Source organism: Suricata suricatta, chromosome 7, assembly GCF_006229205.1.
Source record: "Suricata suricatta isolate VVHF042 chromosome 7, meerkat_22Aug2017_6uvM2_HiC, whole genome shotgun sequence".
NCBI classification, from domain to species: Eukaryota; Metazoa; Chordata; class Mammalia; order Carnivora; family Herpestidae; genus Suricata; species Suricata suricatta.
The window spans coordinates 29,731,543-29,749,115 of record NC_043706.1 but is presented as its reverse complement, the minus strand read 5'-3'; the positions used below and the strand labels follow the sequence as shown (position 1 = coordinate 29,749,115).

General features: G+C 53.1%; 2 protein-coding genes across 3 annotated transcripts; both read left to right on the top strand.

Moving 5' to 3' along the window:
* Nucleotides 1-123: 123 nt before the first annotated feature.
* Nucleotides 124-12,893, top strand: SLC44A4 (solute carrier family 44 member 4). Its single transcript, XM_029944344.1, has 21 exons — nt 124-175; nt 2,070-2,118; nt 2,851-2,924; nt 3,063-3,141; nt 3,909-4,008; nt 4,090-4,215; nt 4,378-4,438; nt 5,957-6,044; nt 6,124-6,207; nt 6,465-6,700; nt 6,807-6,906; nt 7,541-7,633; nt 7,898-8,000; nt 10,232-10,485; nt 10,572-10,666; nt 10,739-10,842; nt 10,954-11,027; nt 11,248-11,318; nt 11,426-11,520; nt 11,630-11,714; nt 12,658-12,893. The coding sequence occupies exons 1-21, from the start codon at nt 142-144 to the stop codon at nt 12,777-12,779; spliced, it is 2,127 nt and encodes a 708-aa protein (XP_029800204.1). The 5' UTR covers nt 124-141; the 3' UTR covers nt 12,780-12,893.
* A 343-nt stretch (nt 12,894-13,236) lies between these two features.
* On the top strand, nt 13,237-17,279 carry NEU1 (neuraminidase 1). 2 transcript variants are annotated; one of them, XM_029943959.1, is made up of 6 exons: nt 13,237-13,490; nt 13,953-14,145; nt 14,859-15,121; nt 15,603-15,785; nt 15,969-16,191; nt 16,290-17,279. In XM_029943959.1, exons 1-6 carry the CDS (start codon nt 13,329-13,331, stop codon nt 16,514-16,516), a joined length of 1,251 nt encoding a protein of 416 aa, XP_029799819.1. In that variant the 5' UTR covers nt 13,237-13,328; the 3' UTR covers nt 16,517-17,279. The 2 variants fall into 2 exon arrangements, with proteins under 2 accessions (XP_029799819.1, XP_029799820.1); XM_029943960.1 differs by lacking the exon at nt 15,603-15,785.
* Nucleotides 17,280-17,573: the final 294 nt, after the last annotated feature.

Here is a 17,573-nt window from a genome sequence, read left to right as displayed (position 1 = left end):
GCCCAGACTCGGACTTGGAAGGAGGAACTAGAGTGTGTCAGGACCACAGGCGGAGGTGGGGCTGTGACGTGTGGAAGGGCGGGGCGGGCAGCAGGTGAGTCGCTAGGTCTCCCTGGCTCCAATCACTCTGGAGACTGAACCATGGGGGGAAAACAGCAAGAGGATGAGGCCTCTGGTGAGTCTGACGACAAGGCTAGGGCAGAGGCCGCGGACCCTCAGCGGGAGGAGAGGCCAGCCTGGGGCTGCTCTAGGGGAATGACGGCTGGGGCTGGTCCCAGGGAGAGGAGCGGAGGGGAGTCCTGGGTCCCTGAAGGGAGGGCCCGGAAAAGAGCTGATGGAAGGAAGTAGAGTCAGGATCCTGGGAAGAGGATTGGGTTTAGGGGCTGGGGGTCTTTGCTGGGAAGACTTTGGGGAGTGAAGCTGGGGTTGCCATGAGAAGTTGGGGATGGAATCTGGGTCCTTCAGGGCAGGGCCCTGGGAAACAAAGCCTGAATAGAAGGAGGCAGGGTCAGGATCCTGAGCAGGAGGATGGGGCTCAGGGGCTGGGAAGTTCTATGTGCTGCAGAGCCTGTGGGGAGGCTGGGGTCTGGCTCCCATCAGGAGAACGGCTGGGGTCCCTGTGAGGAGGAGGAGTTCCAGCCTGGACTCTGGGTTCTCTGAAGGGAAAAATTGCTAGAGGTCTGCCTGCCAGGGTCTCTGTGAGCAGCGACAGCAAGTGTTTGGGGGTCCCTATGAGGAGATGGGGCTGTGGATCTCTGCGGAGAAGGGGCCGCAGCCTGCCCCTGGGGTCTCTGAGGGGGAGCCTTCTCAGGGTACCATGAGAGATCCAGGCAGGGGGTTGGGGGGTTCCTGAGAATGGTAGGGCCTGAGGGAAGAGGGAGCAGAGAGCCTATCTGCAGAATCTCCATGAAGAACTGGGGCTAGGAGCCTGTCCCAGAGACCCCTAAGATTAGGGGTGGGGGCCATCTGAGAGGAGAGGGAACTGGGACCCCTGTGAGCAGTAAGGGCTTGGGGCCTGCCTTCAGGGATCCCTTGGGGCTTGGGGATCTGGGTTCCTGGTCTGGAGGGGAGGGAACCCCAAGGGAGGGGCCTCCCAGAGGCAAAGCTTGAGTTCCTAAGCAGGCTAGAAGAAGGAACAGTAAGGACTCCCCGGTTGACTTCCTGGAGCAACGTTGGGTCAATCATTGATCTCATACCGGAGAGCCATGAAGGGACAGAGTCCAGAGCACCTGGGGAAAACGGATCCCACCCCTTCCCACACTCTTGCCCAACTGTCTGCCCTCCCTCCTCTGTGCCCACACAGGACCCTAAGCTGCCTGGCCACAGCTCCTCCCTGTGTGTACTCAGGGAGGACCAGGAACAGGACATGGCCACAATCTTAACCGGCCACAATCTCAACTGCCAGGCTCAGGTGTCACCCTGACTGCTCTCCCAGAGACTGGCGGGAGCCTGAGTTCCCTTGGGGTTGGGGGTTTACAGGGTCCCCTCCCTGCCCAAGCCCTGCAGGAGTTAATGCCTTTGGCTCCAGTTACTTTCCCTCCGGTGTCTTGGGCCACAGGGTGGAAGTAGGGCCTGGGGCAGCTGTGAGAAGGTGCTGTGACCTCCCTGACGTGCTCTAGACCTGTGCCCACCCCAGACTGGGTACAAGAGGGGAGAGGGATAAGGATTGGGGCATGAGAGCCACTGAGATGGCTTGACTCAGAGTCCCACATCCCAGCCAAAGGCAGACTATAGAGAAAAGGACCAGGATGGAGGCAGAAGGCAAAGGCTACATTTCCCTGGCTGCCAGGAAGGTATGAGCTGGAAAGAACCTGTTAAGGCCCCTTTTTCCCCCTCCCTCCAAGGCCACCTTGGTAGAGTTCACGGTAAGCAGTCAACTGCTGACCAGGCCTTGATTCTACCTCTCCTGCACTCCAGTTTCCTCTCTAGCCAGCCCTGCCCCCCAAACTCCTGAGACCCAGCTAGGATCCTGGCCACGGTCCTGCAGGGAAGGATGTGGGAGGGACAGGAGATGGGGAGAGACATCCACTCAGGGCCTCACTCTCTGCACTCCTCCCCATGCCCCTCAGGGAAACCCGCCAAATACGACCCCTCCTTTCGAGGTCCTATCAAGAACAGGTGAGTTCTGGGCACTGCCCCAAACAGCGGGGGTTGAGGGGAGGGCGTTGGTCTTGCTTTGTATTTGCTGAAATATTGGTAAAACGCTTGTAAAAAAGAAAACTCCTGCCTCAAGAGAAAGGAGCCCTTGGGGGGTTCTTATGTCTGGAGGGAGCACAAGGGGGCTTCTGTGGTGCTGAGTGATGTTCTGTTTCTTGACCTGGGAGCTAGCTACACAGGCCTTTGCTTTTTGGAAAAATTCATCCAGCTGAGCACTTATGTGAGTTGTGCACTTTTCTGTGTCATACTTCAGAAGGAAGTTTACCCACCAAGAAGAATATTTTCTTCTTTAAGGCTCCCTGCCCCAACAAATGGAAACAAGCACTTCTTATTTATTTCCTGGTACATTGTGAGAGGTTTTCTTAAAGAAATAAAATAAAACGGGGATGCCTGGGTGGCTCAGATCATGATCTTGCAGTTCGTGAGTTCAAGCCCAGGGTTGGGCTCTGTGCTGATAGCTAGCTCAGAGCTTGGAGCCTGCTTTGGATTCTGTGTCTCCCTCTCTCTCTGACCCTCCCCTGCTCGTGCTGTCTCTCTCTGGCTCTCAAAAATAAATAAACATTAAAAAAGTTAAAAAAAAAAAAAGAAGAAAATGTAGCCACTCTCCAGCATCCCCCCACTCTCCAGCCTATGACTGCCTCAGACCATACACCCCACATCCCCTCTCCAAAAACTTCCCCACTTCTCTCCCAGGAGCTGCACAGATATCATCTGCTGTGTCCTCTTCCTTCTCTTCATTCTGGGGTACATCGTAGTGGGGATCGTGGGTGAGTGTCCAGATTCGCGGTGCTGGGGCCATGGCTGGGGCAATAACCCGGGGAGGGACTGTCTCCATGGCTGCTCCCCCCGCCCCCACTCCCATAATGTCCCACCTTCCGGTGATTCATCTCTGCATCTGTTTCCAGCCTGGGTGTATGGAGACCCCCGGCAAGTCCTCTACCCCAGGAATTCCACGGGGGCCTACTGCGGGGTGGGAGCCAACAAGTGAGTACTAAGACAGGAAGAGGGAACAGATAGGAGGTGAGTTGGGGTGGGCAGAGAACCCCAACACTCAAGCTCCAGATCCTTCCCTGCCTTCCCGAATCTCACCACACTACGCCACTTTGAGCAGCCTCCATTTCTGGGCATCTGGCTTCTGATTTCCACCCCTCAAAGTGGGAGGCAGAGTAGTGGTTAAATGCATGGATTTTCAAGTTCAGAGTTCGGCATTTGAATCCCCAACTGGGCTAAGTAAGTTCTGGTTGTATGGCCTTGAGCAAGGTACTCAGACTCTCTGTGCTTTGCTCTCTTCAACTGAAACACAAGGGTGATCCCTCAAGCAATGCCATCAGTTCGTCATGCAAGAAACTTTCAGTAAATAATAAAACCTTAACACTTACCCAGCGTTTACTATGTTCCAGGCAGGCAGTGTACTTTGCACACACAGACTCATTTAAACCCTATGAAGTAGGTACGATTATCTTATACCTGATGGAATGGCAGTGGGCAGTTAAATGACTTTCTCAAGGTCATAAACCTCTTAACCATTTGATAGCAATTTCAGTGCTCAGTTAACTCTGGGAAATGTTCCGGGTGGCTCCTGTATCTCCCCTGCCTGAGCTGCCTAAGGGCAGGAGCCGAGTGGTGTGCCTCATGGTATAGGGGGATCCGCTGGCTGGGCCCACTGTGCTCTTGAGACACAGTCCTGGCAGTCTTCCCCTCTCCGCACACCTGACCAGGCCCTGATGCCCACACTTCCTTCCCTCCTGCAGAGATAAACCATATCTTCTCTACTTCAACATCTTCAGCTGCGTCCTGGCCACCAACATCATCATGGTGGCCGAGAACGGCCTGCAGTGTCCCACACCCCAGGTCAGTGCCTGGGACCTGCCTCTGCCCACATCTCCCTGCAGGGTCTGGGTACCAGCCCCCCAGTGTGTTCTCTGCCCCTAGGTGTGTGTGTCCTCCTGCCCAGATGTCGCATGGACTGTGGAAGTAAGCCAGTTCTCGCAGAACGTCGGGGAGGTCTTCTATGCTGCAAACAGGAACTTTTGTCTTCCAGGGGTGCCCTGGGATATGGTGAGCTCTGCCTCTAGTGTCATTGCTGTAGTCAAGGAGAAGCACATGGGTGGGGGTGAGGAGGAGTTGGGTAGGGGGTTATGGTGGTGGTGGTGATGAGGGAGCTCACACCTTTATCCTGCTCTGTGTCTGTGTGTCTGTATGGCCTCCCCCCTCCCCCAGCCAGTGATCCAAAGCCTGCAACAGGAGCTCTGCCCCAGTTTCCTCCTCCCTTCTGCTCCAGGTGAGAAGCTGCGTTCCTTCCTCAGGCATCATCCAGTTTTATGTCTTTATTGCTCAAGTGAGGAAAGCAGACCCAGAGAAAGCAAAGTGATGCTGCTTGGGTGACAGAATTGGAATTAGCACCAGGTCTTCACCTTTCTGTGAAGCAGGACCCTACAGAGGGACCCTGTGCGTGTCGTGCACCAGGCACCCAGAAAGACACAGGGCTCCTGGTTTGAGCTACCTTTTATTTATTTATTTTTAATTTTTTAATGTTTTTTATTTATGTTTGAGAGACAGAGAAAGACAGCACAAGCAGGGGAGGGTCAGAGAGAGAGGGAGACACAGAATCCGAAGCAGGCTCCAGGTTCTGAGTTAGCTGTCAGCACAGGGGCTCGAACTCACAAACCGTGAGATCATGACCTGAGCCGAAGCCGGATGCTTAACCAACTGAGCCACCCAGGCGCCCCTGAGCTACCTTTTAGGTGCAGAGATCAGAGATTTTCACAAAGACACTGCCCAAGAATCGGAAAGAGACCAGATGCCTGTCCAAACTTACAAGCAAACGTGGCCGGGTGGTGGGATCACAGTTGACTTTTTAGCTTTTCCTAATATGTTCTTCTTTCCAATAGTAAATGTTATTTTTTTAATAGAAAAAAACTTTAATTATAGCATTAGAAAAGATACCCAGTTCTCAATATAGGTACTATAAAAAGTATCTGAAATGAATGGTCCAAACTCAGATCTGGATTCCAGCACTTTCCAGCTGTATGGTCTTGGGCCCCTGACGCATCCTCTCTGAGCCTTGCTTCCTCACCTTGAGAATGTAAATGCCAAAGCCAGCCTGCTGGGCAAAGTCATTGTGAGGATGGAGATACAGGCCTCCGTAGGCACCTGATATGTGCCTCAGGAGATGGGGAAGGGGTAAGAAGTTTCCTGGAGGAGGTGAGATGCAGATGGAGCTGAACAGGAAGTAATGGGTGGGATTTCCCAAGGGAGAACACTCAGAGAGAGGGGCAGGGAGAGCAGGGGCACAGAGGTGAGGGGAAAGTGGGCTGAGCTCAGACGGTGCGGCCTTGAAGCCGGCCCAGGAAGCATGGGCACTCTGGGGCAGAGCTTCCAGAAGCGTCTGAGCGGCAGAATGACTTAGAGTCCTGGAATGATGAGGCATGATCCCCCTAGCTCTAGGGTAGAGGGTGGGTTGAAGGGTGGCAAGGTTGGAGTGGAGTGTAAGAGTCAGGCCAGAGGAAATCAGGGTCTGAACCCAGCAGCAAGGAGGGGAAGAATGGCGTATTCAGAGACAGGGAAGGAAGCCTGGACTGAGAGCCATGGGGCATGAGGGAGCTGTGGAGTCCCTTCCTATGGAGCTCCCTTTTGGCTGTGGAGTCAAGAGCATCTGGGAGGAGGGAGAGAGTGGGGAGCGGCAAAGCCCACCTCTCCTCCCTTCCCTAAGCCCACTAGGGGGCTGGGTGGAGGCCAGAGGCTTTTAAGGCCAAGCGCTGGGCCCTCCCACCCAGGATCCCTGGTTCTGTCCCTCCAGCTCTGGGGCGTTGTCTTCCACTGTTGAATAGTACTCCACCTGAACTCCCAGGGATTTCCAATAACACCTCCATCTCCCAAGGAATCAGGTGGGCATCCTCCTGCCCCCATCTCTGTCCTGCACCCCTCCCCCACAACAGCCCCTCTGACTCTGTCTGTCCCCAACAGTGGTCTTCTTGATAGCCTCAATGCCCGTGACATCAGTGTTAAGATCTTTGAAGATTTTGCCCAATCCTGGTATTGGATTCTTGTGTGAGTGAGTCACCGATTCCCCTACTCACTACTTCCTGTCTGCCCTCCTCAATCCTCTGTCCCCACCCCAATGTCTGGAACAGAAACTTTGGACAGGGGCGAAGAAGCCAGAGCTCAGAATGGACCCCAAACCCACCAAGATTCATAACAGAAAGGGGGTCTAACCTCTGGGAACATTGGGAGTGTGAGGCATGTGGGGGCCTCTGAAAGGAAGAAGATTTGAGGTATGACCCTCAACTACCTCACCCTGCCTACAGTGCCCTAGGTGTGGCTCTGGTCCTGAGCATGCTGTTTATCCTGCTTCTGCGCCTGGTGGCTGGGCCTCTGGTGCTGGTGCTGATCCTGGGGGTGCTGGGGGTGCTGGCATATGGCATCTACCACTGCTGGGAGGAGTACCGAGTGCTGAGGGACAATGGCGCCTCCATCACTCACCTGGGCATCACTACCAACCTCGGCGCCTACCGCAATGTCCAGGAGACCTGGCTGGTGGCCTGTAAGTGCCCTGCCCATCTCTGGACCTCCAGCCACCCAAGGGCCGCCCCGGGCCATGCTGAGCCCTGGTCCTGACGGAGGCCCCTCTGGTTCCTCTCCGCCCTCAGTGATCGTGCTGGCTGTGCTTGAAGGCATCCTGCTCCTGATGCTCATCTTCCTGCGGCAGCGGATTCGCATCGCCATCGCCCTCCTGGAGGAGGCCAGCAAGTCAGTACCTGTCTGGAAGGGAGATGGGGCAGAGGACGGGGGTGTAGGCCCAGAAGGGCAAAGGTGGCAGGGAGCCCTGAAAGAGAAGGGGAGAATTACGCAGTGGTTAACATTGCCGTGACTCCGTTTTTCCTGAGACTTAGTTTATGCATCTGTAAAATGGGGGCAATAATAGTTCTTACTTTGTAGGGGTGTCATGAGGATTAAATGAGTTAGTGTCTCGTCAGGTTCCCAGAACATGAAGCAGACCCTTCATTAGGAGTAGTGAGCGTCAGCTGCTGTTTGGTGGTGGTGGTGGCGGTTGATGGGTGGAACAGCAGGATCCCAGGCCTGGAGAAGTAGCAGCCTGTTCCCAGGACCATCGAGAGATCATACTTTGAGGACCCTGCTCCCTTACACTCCCAGAAGCTGCCCCAGGTGGCTTCTCTGATTCTAATTTCCTCTAAGGGTCCCTTGCACCTGATTTATTCAGTTCAGTTCATTCAATGAGCACTTACTGTGTGCCCAGCCTGGGGGACAGAGAAGTCCCTGGCAAGGACAGAGGTGGGCTTGTTGCCAGGGTCAGCCCTGGGAGAGGTTGGGTGGGGGCTGGGAACCGGGACCACACTGATGGACTACTTCTACCTTCCTACAGGGCTGTGGGGCAGATGATGTCTACCATGTTCTACCCACTGGTCACCTTTGTCCTCCTACTCATCTGCATTGTCTACTGGGCCATGACTGCCCTGTATCCTTTGCCCACATGGCCAGGTCCTCCTGGGGTGGAGGTGGGGAGGGGGGCCAGGCAATAGTCGCCTTTAAAATGCCTCAGAGCATTTGGAAGAAGGTGCCCCTTCCCCTGGGCAGATACCGGACTGCCCCTGGACAGAGTTGAAAGAGTAAGCCCAGGCTGAATTCCAACCCTTTGCGCAGTGAACAACCTGCACAAGTACCTGGGGAGGAGCCCCGTGGAGACCCCCATGTGACTGTGCCTTCCTTGACTCCCCTCTGGGTACCTGGCCACATCGGGGCAACCCCAATATGTCCTCTGGGCACCCAACGCCAGCTTGCCCAGCTGTGAGAAAGTGCAAATGAATACATCATGCGACCCCATGGTGAGGGAACTTAGGGTGGATATGGAGGTGTCCATGGGAATGAAGTGACCTTAGGGGCCAGCTGCTCCAAATCCCTCATTGTGCAGCAGAGACTGAGGACCAGAGAGAAAAAGGAGTTCACTCAAGGTCACACAACAAGCCCCTGGCAGAGCCAGAGAGGGAGCCAGCAGTGGACTCCAGATCCAGTGCTCCTCTCTCTGAGCTACCTCCTTATTCAGAGAAGGAAACTGAGACTGGAAGGGGAGGGCCACCTGGGAAAGCTGGCTACCAGCACTTCCCACCCCTCCCCTGGACTTGCTTTTGCCAAGGGGGACCATTAGCCACTCAGCCTTCAGTCTCAGTCTGTTCATCTGTAAAATGGGGATAATCCTAATATCTGTCCCTCAGGGAGGCTGAGAAGATTAAATAACATTGGTCACATAAAGTGCTCTGAACAATGGCTGGCACCTGATAAGAGCTGACAACTGTACATGGGTTTTGTTTAGTCATTTTTGGTTTCGTTTTAGATAGGTTTCATGCCCAGCATGGGACCCAGTGCAGGACTTGAATTCATGACCCTGAGATCAAGACCTGAGCTGAGATCAAGAGTCAGACACATAACCGACTGAGCCACTCAGGCGCCCCAGTTTTGCTTAGTCTTTTGAAGTCTTTCTCCCTGGGAACATGGCGGCACCCTAGGCAATAGAAGGATGGGACTCCCCCTTCCCCACACTCCTGATAGGTTCTGAGGAAGTGGCGCTGAACTTGAGGCAATCTGCTGTCCTCAGAGCTTTCATGTGGCCACCTCATCTGAGCTGGGACCCACAGGCATCCGCTCACTCTAAAAAAGGAGAGGGAGGCTGGTGTACATTTAGGGAGGACCCACCGTGTGCCAGGCACTAGATATGCAAAGCTCCAAATGACCTGGTTCTTGCTTTCAACTTGCTCAGGATCTAGCAGCAGAGACTGACACAAACCCACACAAAGGGCAAAGTAGTTTATTTTCTTATAAAATTTCAAACATACACTGAGCAATTTCAGCAGTTATCAAGATTTTTGTCACATTTGCTGGCAAGGACTGTTTTTAAACTTCTGTGTTCTTCACTTTTTATTATGGAAATTTTTAAACATACACAAATCCTCAACTTCCCACTGTCCTTGTTTCATCCATTCCTCCCTAGGCCCGAAATCCTTTTTTTTCTGGAGTTTTTTTAAGGCAAATTCTGGACATAAGTGCCAATTCACTTGTAAATACATCAGGATGGATCTCCACAGATAAGGATTTCCTTTTTTTTCTTCTTTCTATTTTTAATGTTTTTTTTTATGTCTTCATTTTATTTTGAGAGACAGAGCAGAGAGTGAGTGGGGGAGGAGCAGAAAGAGAGGGAGACACAGAATCTGAGCAGGCTCCAGGCTCTGAGTTGTCAGCACAGAGCCGGACATGGGGCTCGAACCCATGGACTGTGAGATCATAACCTGAGCTGAAGCCAGAACCTAACCAACTGAGCCACCCAGGCGCCCCTTTTCTTTTTTTATTTTAAAGTAATCTCTACCTCTCAATGTAAGGCTTGACCCTGAGATCAAGAGTAGCATGCTCTACTGACTGAGTCAATCAGGTGGCCCAGCAGACAGACTTTTTTTTTTTTAATGTTTATTTATTTTTGAGACACAGAGAGACAGATCATGAGCAGGGAAAGGGCAGAGAGAGGGAGGCACAGAATTGGAAACAGACTCCAGGCTGTCAGCACAGAGCCTGAAGTGGAGCTCGAACTCACAAACTATGAGATCATGACCTGAGCTAAAGTCAGACGCTTAACCGACTGAGCCACCCAGGCGCCCCCGATAAAGACTTTTAAAAAGCATAACCACTATACCATTATCACACTCAACAAGGTTAACGATAATTCCTTAATACCATCTAATACCCAGTCTGTTCATTTTTGCTAGAAAGCATTTCGGTGGGAGTTGCAGAGGCTGTGTTAGAGGGGATTGCTGACTGAGTGCCAGGAAGAAAGCCAGGTGCTGGTCACACTGCCTTCATGCCATTAAGGCTCAGCCCATGAGGCCTGGGAGCTCTTGTGTCCATATGGAGACTGTGGGAAAACTGATTCTCTCACATGATAGGCAATCTGAACCCAACTTGAACCTGGAGAAGAATCTCCTGGAAGGAAATGGCTTCCCCAACTCAGGGAAGCTGCTACTCTGGGAGTGTCAGGAGTTGGCTGGGAATGACCCTACTCTGTCACCCCCAGGCCCAGCCCGTGAACTCCTCATGCCCAGGACTGATGTGCGTCTTCCAGAGCTACTCGTCCACGGGCCTGGTTCAGCGTTCTCTCTTCAACTTGCAAATCTATGGGGTCCTGGGGCTATTCTGGACCCTCAACTGGGTACTGGCCCTGGGCCAGTGTGTCCTGGCTGGGGCCTTTGCCTCCTTCTACTGGGCCTTGAACAAGCCCCAGGACATCCCCACCTTCCCCCTGATCTCTGCCTTCATCCGCACACTCCGGTAAGCCTGGGGCAGGGGGCTGGGAATTGTGAGCATGGGAGTCCAGGGGTCCTGGAGCTGCCTCTGACTACCTAACCCCTCTGCAGATACCACACTGGGTCGCTGGCCTTCGGAGCCCTCATCCTGACCCTTGTGCAGATAGCCCGGGTCCTTTTGGAGTACATTGACAACAAACTGAGAGGTGAGCAGGTAGCCCCTTGGGGAGTGGCTGTCGGGGGCCAGTGACCGAATGTAAGTACCCACTTACACCTAGGAGCCCAGAACCCTGTGGCCCGATGCATCATGTGCTGCTTTAAGTGCTGCCTGTGGTGCCTGGAGAAGTTTATCAAGTTCCTAAACCGCAACGCCTACATCATGGTGAGCCCTCCTGCACCAGCAGCTCCTAGGTCTGGGGTCCCTTGGCCCAGGCCCCTGGCCTGGCCCAAGTAAGCTATGCACACGTAACTCTCACCTTTCGACCTCACTCAGATTGCCATCTACGGGAAGAATTTCTGTGTCTCTGCCAAAAATGCCTTCATGCTGCTCATGCGGAACATTGTCAGGTCAGGCTGTCTCTCACCCCCATGATCTCCCAACCAAGGCTGGGTTCTTGGGCATGCTGTGCTCAGAGGGCCTCAAGCTTGGTTTAATGTTCTGCTGCCTCCATCTTCAAATGTGCCCAATTTTCTTCGTTTTACATTTGCCGCAGTCACTTATATAGCCAGTCCTGTTCCTAGCTCTGCCAGTCCCCTCATGCCCGACCCACCCCAATCTCCCATACAGGGTGGTCGTTCTGGACAAAGTTACAGACTTGCTGCTGTTCTTCGGGAAGCTGTTGGTGGTTGGAGGTGTTGGTAAGGGCCAGGGCTGGGAGTTACGGGCACAAAGGGCAGGGGCACAGGGCAGCCAAACAGGTGACCTCAGAGGAGTGATGACACTGACCTCCAGACGTCTTCCACAGGGGTCCTGTCCTTCTTTTTTTTCACCGGTCGCATCCAGGGGCTGGGCACACACTTTGAGAGCCCCTCCCTCAACTATTACTGGCTGCCCATCATGGTAAGTGACTCCCTGGCTCTGCCTTGCAGTCCAGCACCCTCACGCCTCACCTCCCACCCCCATCCCCGCCGCCCCCCGCAGGAACGCTAACATGTCCTGTACCTTCCAGGTCTCCATCCTGGGGGCCTATGTCATTGCCAATGGCTTCTTCAGTGTTTTTGGCATGTGTGTGGACACACTCTTTCTCTGTTTCTGTGAGTAGACACTTTCTATCACTTCCCTCAAATTTCAAGGTACCAAACTGTTTAGGGTTTTTTTTTTTTGGAGACCTGGTGCTTCTAGAAACAGCAGCTTTGCGAGTTAAAGGAGCCAAAGCCAGAGGAAGCCTCTTCTGCCATCCTCAAGCCAGGGGTTTGGGGAAGAAAGGAGGAAGTGAGCTGCCGGGCTGGCATGGTCTCCCAAGAAAGAACATTCCAGGGGAGAGGCCTCTGGTACCGTTCCCTAGAAAATCCAAGGCAGAAGTTAGTCACAAGAGACTTCCCAGCAGATGGCTGTAGTGAGTGCGGATTTTCTTACTCTCCTATATGCAGTTGACCATTGAGCAACCTGGGTTTGAACTTCACAGGTCAACTTAAGTGTGAATTTATTTCATTAAGTACAGTACAATACTGTAAGTGTATTCTCACTTTCTTAGGATTTTCTTAACATTTTCCCTAGCTTATTTTATTGCAAAAATACAGTACACCATACATATAATACAACATATGTGTTAATTGTCTGTTTACATTGTCAGTACAGCTTTGGATCAACAGTAGGCTATTAAATTTGGAGAGAATCAAAAGTCATAGGCGGATTGTTGACTGCACGGAGGTCAGAGCCCCTTGGCCCCTGTGTGGCTCAAGGGCCAACTCTACATTCATTCAAAATTTATTTAGTACCTACGCAATCTGCAATACGCGATTGACATGCATTTTTTATATTAAGCCTTACCACGCTATGAAATATAATTGATCACACTTCACCGATGAGAAACAGATTATATAACCTACCTAGTAGGTTACAAAACCTAACCGAAAAGAACAGCCCCTGGCGTTGCTGCCTAAAACCAGGCAGCTTGTCTTGTCGTCTTCCCTGATTTTTGCCGGGGAGTGGGGTGGTCCCCGAGGGTCCGCTCTAATGGTCTGTGTTGCGGCTCAGTGGAAGACCTGGAGAGGAACGACGGCTCCCTGGACCGGCCCTACTACATGTCAAAAGCCCTTCTGAAGATTCTAGGCAAGAAGAACGAGGCGCCCCCAGGGGACAAGAAGAGGAAGAAATGAAAGATGCGGCCCTGATCCAGGGCTGCACCCACCCCTGTACAGACTCCCAGCCTCACCCCGCCTTCCAGATCTCGATTTTATAGTTTAAAAAAAGTATTAAAGGTTGATATTTTGTTTTCTCAGAGTCTGAGACTTTTATTCCATCCATGATACGCAAGCTCCTTTTTTTGTCTTTTTTTTCGCCACAAGTTCTTTAAAATAGGCTCCGCCCCCATGACGCGCCCCAGGTGTCATGGCCAATCAAAAGGTTCCTGAGGAACCATGCCGGCCCCTTTGTCATCCCGGCCAATAAGTTTCCAGTCCGGGTCACGAGCTCCGAGACTTCAAAAAGAACCAATTGGAAGGTCCAGCTCCCTGGCGCTAAAGGGTCATATGAGAGTCAGAGTAAGGAGTCAGCCAATTAGAGTCGCAGAAGTGCGGCAGGTGGCTCGACTAGGGACGGGTAGGGAGGGGGGTAGGGGAAGAGCTAGCGTTTAAAGAGCCCGGTCAGCTGACAGAGTCCAGCCCGCGTCTAGCCCAGGGGGCCTAGTTCTGGCTACCTCGGGAGAGATGATGGCGGACCGAACCAGCCAAGTGCTCCAGGGCAGACCCGGGGAATCGCGGATGCCGGGGTTCTGGGGAGGCTGTAGAGTTCAGGTATTTGCCGCGATCTTCCTGCTGCTGTTGTCTCCGGCAGAATTTAGGGCTAGGGCCGAGAACGACTTCAGTCTGGTGAGTCGCCCCTCGTATATCCCCATCCCCCACCCACGCGGGTGGTCTGTACTCAGCGTCTCCCGGGAGGCGGGCTGCTGAGACCCCTCTCCTCCAAGGGATTCTCCCGCCGCTCTCGGGCCGCGTTCCCTCCATCCACTCCCAACCCCTCTTCCTCCCCAGACCCTTGTCCTCCTGTCCTCCCGAGTCTCTTCATTCGAGCTCCTTCTCCTTTGGGAAGTCCTCCAGCCCCACGCTCCCAGAAGTCTCCCCTCAGAACCCTTTCCTCTCCGAGCCCTCAGCTTTGATCGAAACTCTCCTCAGTTTCCCCTTCCTTATTCTAGGACCCCCCCCACACACACACACATTCTGATCCCCAACACCTTGCCTTTCCCAGGGGCACTCGACTCCGAGCCACTATTCAACCGTCCCTAAAGCCTGAAGTCAAATTTGTCGTTTCGACCCTTCCTCATCCCTTGACAGGTTCAGCCGCTGGTGACCATGGAGCAGCTGCTGTGGGTGAGCGGGAGGCAGATCGGTTCTGTGGACACCTACCGAATTCCCCTCATCACAACTACTCCTCAGGGCACTCTCCTTGCCTTCGCTGAGGCCAGAAAAATGTCCACATCGGATGAGGGGGCCAAGTTCATTGCTCTTCGCAGGTCCTTGGACCAAGGTATAAAGATGCCAGAGTGGCAGGTGCCTGGTGTTAGGCTGGATGCTGGGGAGCCTGACCTGCCCAAGGGCTCTAAGGATAGGACCAGCTGGGAGGGCTGGAGGCCTGGGTCCCTGAAGGGACTTAAGGAGGGAAGCTGTACAGAGTGGTGATCTGGAAATTATATTCAGCTAGGGTTGAACATTGAAAATTCATCGAGCACCTCCTATATATACCAGGCAGGTTCTATGAATATGGTTGTGAACAAAGCAAACGAAAAATCCCTGTCCTCACGGGGCTTATATTGCCTATGGGGAGATAGACAATAAGCGTAATAAATAGGTGAGTTTATTTTTGGTATTAGAAAGCAACTAATATAATGGAGAGAAATAAAGCAGGATGGTGGATATTGGTTGCAGCTTTAAATAGGTGACTTTTGAGTAAAGGAGGCGAGAGTTACCCTGAGGAAGAGTGTTCCAGGCAGATGTCACAAGCCTATGACTTTTCTCCAGGAGAAAACTGTTTGAGGAATGGAAGCCAGCTTGTGGGACAGGATGGAGTGAGCAAGATAGAATAGATAAGGTCAGAGAGGTAAGGCTGCAGGCCAGGGGGGAAGGGTAGGTTTTATAGGTCTCTGAAGCCACTCTAAGGCCTTGGGGCCCGAGCAAGAGGTGGAAATTGAGAAAGGGCACCTTCAGAGTGCTCATGCTGGATTTCTTCTCTTTTTTCTTTAGGCAGCACATGGTCTCCTACAGCCTTCATTGTAGATGATGGGGACACTCCAGATGGGCTGAACCTAGGGGCAGTGGTGAGCGATATGGAGACAGGAGTGGTGTTTCTCTTCTATTCCCTCTGTGCTCACAAGGCTGGCTGCCAGGTGGCCTCCACTATGTTGGTGTGGAGCAAAGATGACGGTGTGTCCTGGAGCCCTCCCCGGAACCTCTCCTTGGATATTGGCACCGAGATGTTTGCCCCCGGACCAGGCTCAGGCATTCAGGTCTCTATCCTGAGATGGGTGGTGGGGGCTGCCTTTTGGAGAGTCTGGAAGATGCCCCCAATTGGACTTCTTCACAGGGAGAAGGACTTATGAAGTCAGATTTTCTATTAGATGGGATTCCTTGGAAGAAAAGGGCTTCCTGTGAGGAACCCCCTCCCAAGGGAAAATGGACCTTTGCCATTGTCTTCCCATTTGGGGGTCATGCACAGCTTGGTGAGTGAGCACAGCAAGCATGGGTTGAAGCTTCAGTACACTCTTGTGCTGGACCCCCCGTCTGGTGCACAGCCGACCCAGTGTACACCCTCGATGTCCTAAAGGAGCTTATTCTACAAGAGTTTCTTAATTCAGGCAGTGGGTACTTATGGGATCCTCCTTGGACCCTCCGTAGTAAGGACAGGACTGAAGAGGACCAGATGTGTTCTCACTGCCTGTGAGTCTCCTCAGTGTCTCCCTCAGTGACACCCAACTTCCTTTCTCACAGAAACAACGGGAGCCGCGGAAGGGCCGCCTCATCGTGTGTGGCCATGGGACCCTGGAGCGGGACGGGGTCTTCTGCCTCCTCAGTGATGATCATGGTGCCACGTGGCGCTATGGCAGTGGGGTCAGCGGCATCCCCTATGGCCAGCCCAAGCGGGAAAATGATTTCAACCCCGACGAGTGCCAGGTCAGGAGTCCATGGGCTATTCCGCACCTCCTCCACCTGCCCTGTCCTCCAGAGCACCATTTCACTCACAGACCCAGGGTCTGTCTGTCCACCTTTGTGCCACCTGGCCTGCTTCCCCAAGGACAGGGCCCTTTGCTCTGCCCCCTCCCTAGGTCTTCCTGAAGCCATTTTCTATCTCTTCAGCCCTATGAGCTCCCAGACGGCTCAGTCGTCATCAACGCCCGGAACCAGAACAACTACCACTGCCGTTGCCGAATTGTCCTCCGCAGCTACGATGCCTGTGATACCATACGGCCCCGTGATGTGACCTTCGACCCTGAGCTTGTGGACCCTGTGGTAGCTGCAGGAGCTGTAGCCACCAGCTCCGGCATTGTCTTCTTCTCCAATCCAGCCCATCCAGAGTTCCGTGAGTGTCTTTTGGGCGTGGTAGTGAGGGAAGCCCCTTTTATCTAGAGAAGGCGTGGCCAGAGACCCTCCTTTTTCTGACTCTGCTACCCTCCCCAGGAGTGAATCTGACCCTGCGCTGGAGCTTCAGCAACGGTACCTCATGGCGGAAAGAGACGGTCCAGCTGTGGCCAGGCCCCAGTGGCTACTCCTCACTGGCAGCCCTGGAGGGCAGTGTGGGCAGGAAGGATCAGACCCCCCAGCTCTACGTCCTGTATGAGAAAGGCCGGAACCAGTACACAGAGAGCATCTCCCTGGCCAAAGTCAGCGTGTATGGGACGCTCTGAGCTGTGCGCCTGCCGCCAGAGTAGAAGGCCCAGACTCAGCCTTCAGGACCGTGGGCCCATAGTGGCTAGAGGTGCCTAAAGACAGTTCCACCTGCCTGTAGACTCTAGCCTTTTGCAAAATCAATTTCTCTTTGACAGGGAAGTCACTCTGGTAGGACTACAGGCCTGGCTTCTTCCACACAGGGTATCCTGCCCTCATTCGGGAGCACATCCCTTCCACATCATTGCTGGGTCTGGCCCCCTGCTGCCTTCAAGGAGCAATGATTGGTCCTTTTCGTATGCAGGGTTAGGTAGGCCTGTGGAATTGAGTATATTTGGACTCAGGGAATTGGGGAAGGTGAGCTTCCTCTTTAGGGTAAGATCCTGGCTGTGGAGCAGGTTGGTGAAAGTACTGTAAGGGCAATATTTGGATTCAGGGTAAAGAACTGGGTGCACCACCCATCTAGACTATTTATAAATTGAACTATTTGTAACTTAACGTTTTTAATGAAGGAGAATGAGCACTTGGGGTGTCTCTGTGGTTCTGTCCATGCGCATGTGCGTTCTTCATGTACACTTATAGGAGGCTGGGAGTGAGCTCTGGGGGAGAAGCTGCTGTTGCCCATGAAAGTTGCACTTTGGCAAATGAAATCCTCCATTCCCTTTCCCATTCTTCCTCGTCGCCGAAAAACAGATTCATCTTCATAGGTGTGACGAGGAGTAGCAGGGGGAGCCTCACAAGATATTAAACAGTATTAAACAGTCTGCTCTATTTTATATCTGAGATGGAGTCAGATAGCGTCTTCTGTGAAGTCACGGGGCAGGTGTGTGAAATGCAGATGGAAAGCCTCTCCCAGGCCAGCCCGGCAGAGAAATAAGGATTGTGACAATTTGCGTGAAAAAACAGCACCCTCCTCTGGCAGATGCTATTAAAGAACAAATGAGTGGAAGAGCCATAACTTTGCCCCACACGGAAAGACGATGCCTGCATAAGTTTTGGTGGTCAGAATCTCAAAGACTCAGGGGGTGCCTGGGTGGCTCACTTGGTCATGATCTCACAGTTCATGGGTTCAAGCCC

Bases quoted from the DNA above. Each gene is read 5' to 3' on its own strand.
- SLC44A4 (XM_029944344.1), top strand. From the start codon at position 142: ATGGGGGGAAAACAGCAAGAGGATGAGGCCTCTG. The intron at 7,634-7,897 runs GTATCCTTTGCC...ACTCCCCTCTGG, and splicing joins TACTGGGCCATGACTGCCCT to GTACCTGGCCACATCGGGGC. The intron at 11,521-11,629 runs GTAAGTGACTCC...TGTACCTTCCAG, and splicing joins ATTACTGGCTGCCCATCATG to GTCTCCATCCTGGGGGCCTA.
- NEU1 (XM_029943959.1), top strand. From the start codon at position 13,329: ATGATGGCGGACCGAACCAGCCAAGTGCTCCAGGGCAGACCCGGGGAA. The intron at 14,146-14,858 runs GTATAAAGATGC...TTTTTTCTTTAG, and splicing joins TCGCAGGTCCTTGGACCAAG to GCAGCACATGGTCTCCTACA. The intron at 15,786-15,968 runs GTCAGGAGTCCA...CTATCTCTTCAG, and splicing joins TCAACCCCGACGAGTGCCAG to CCCTATGAGCTCCCAGACGG.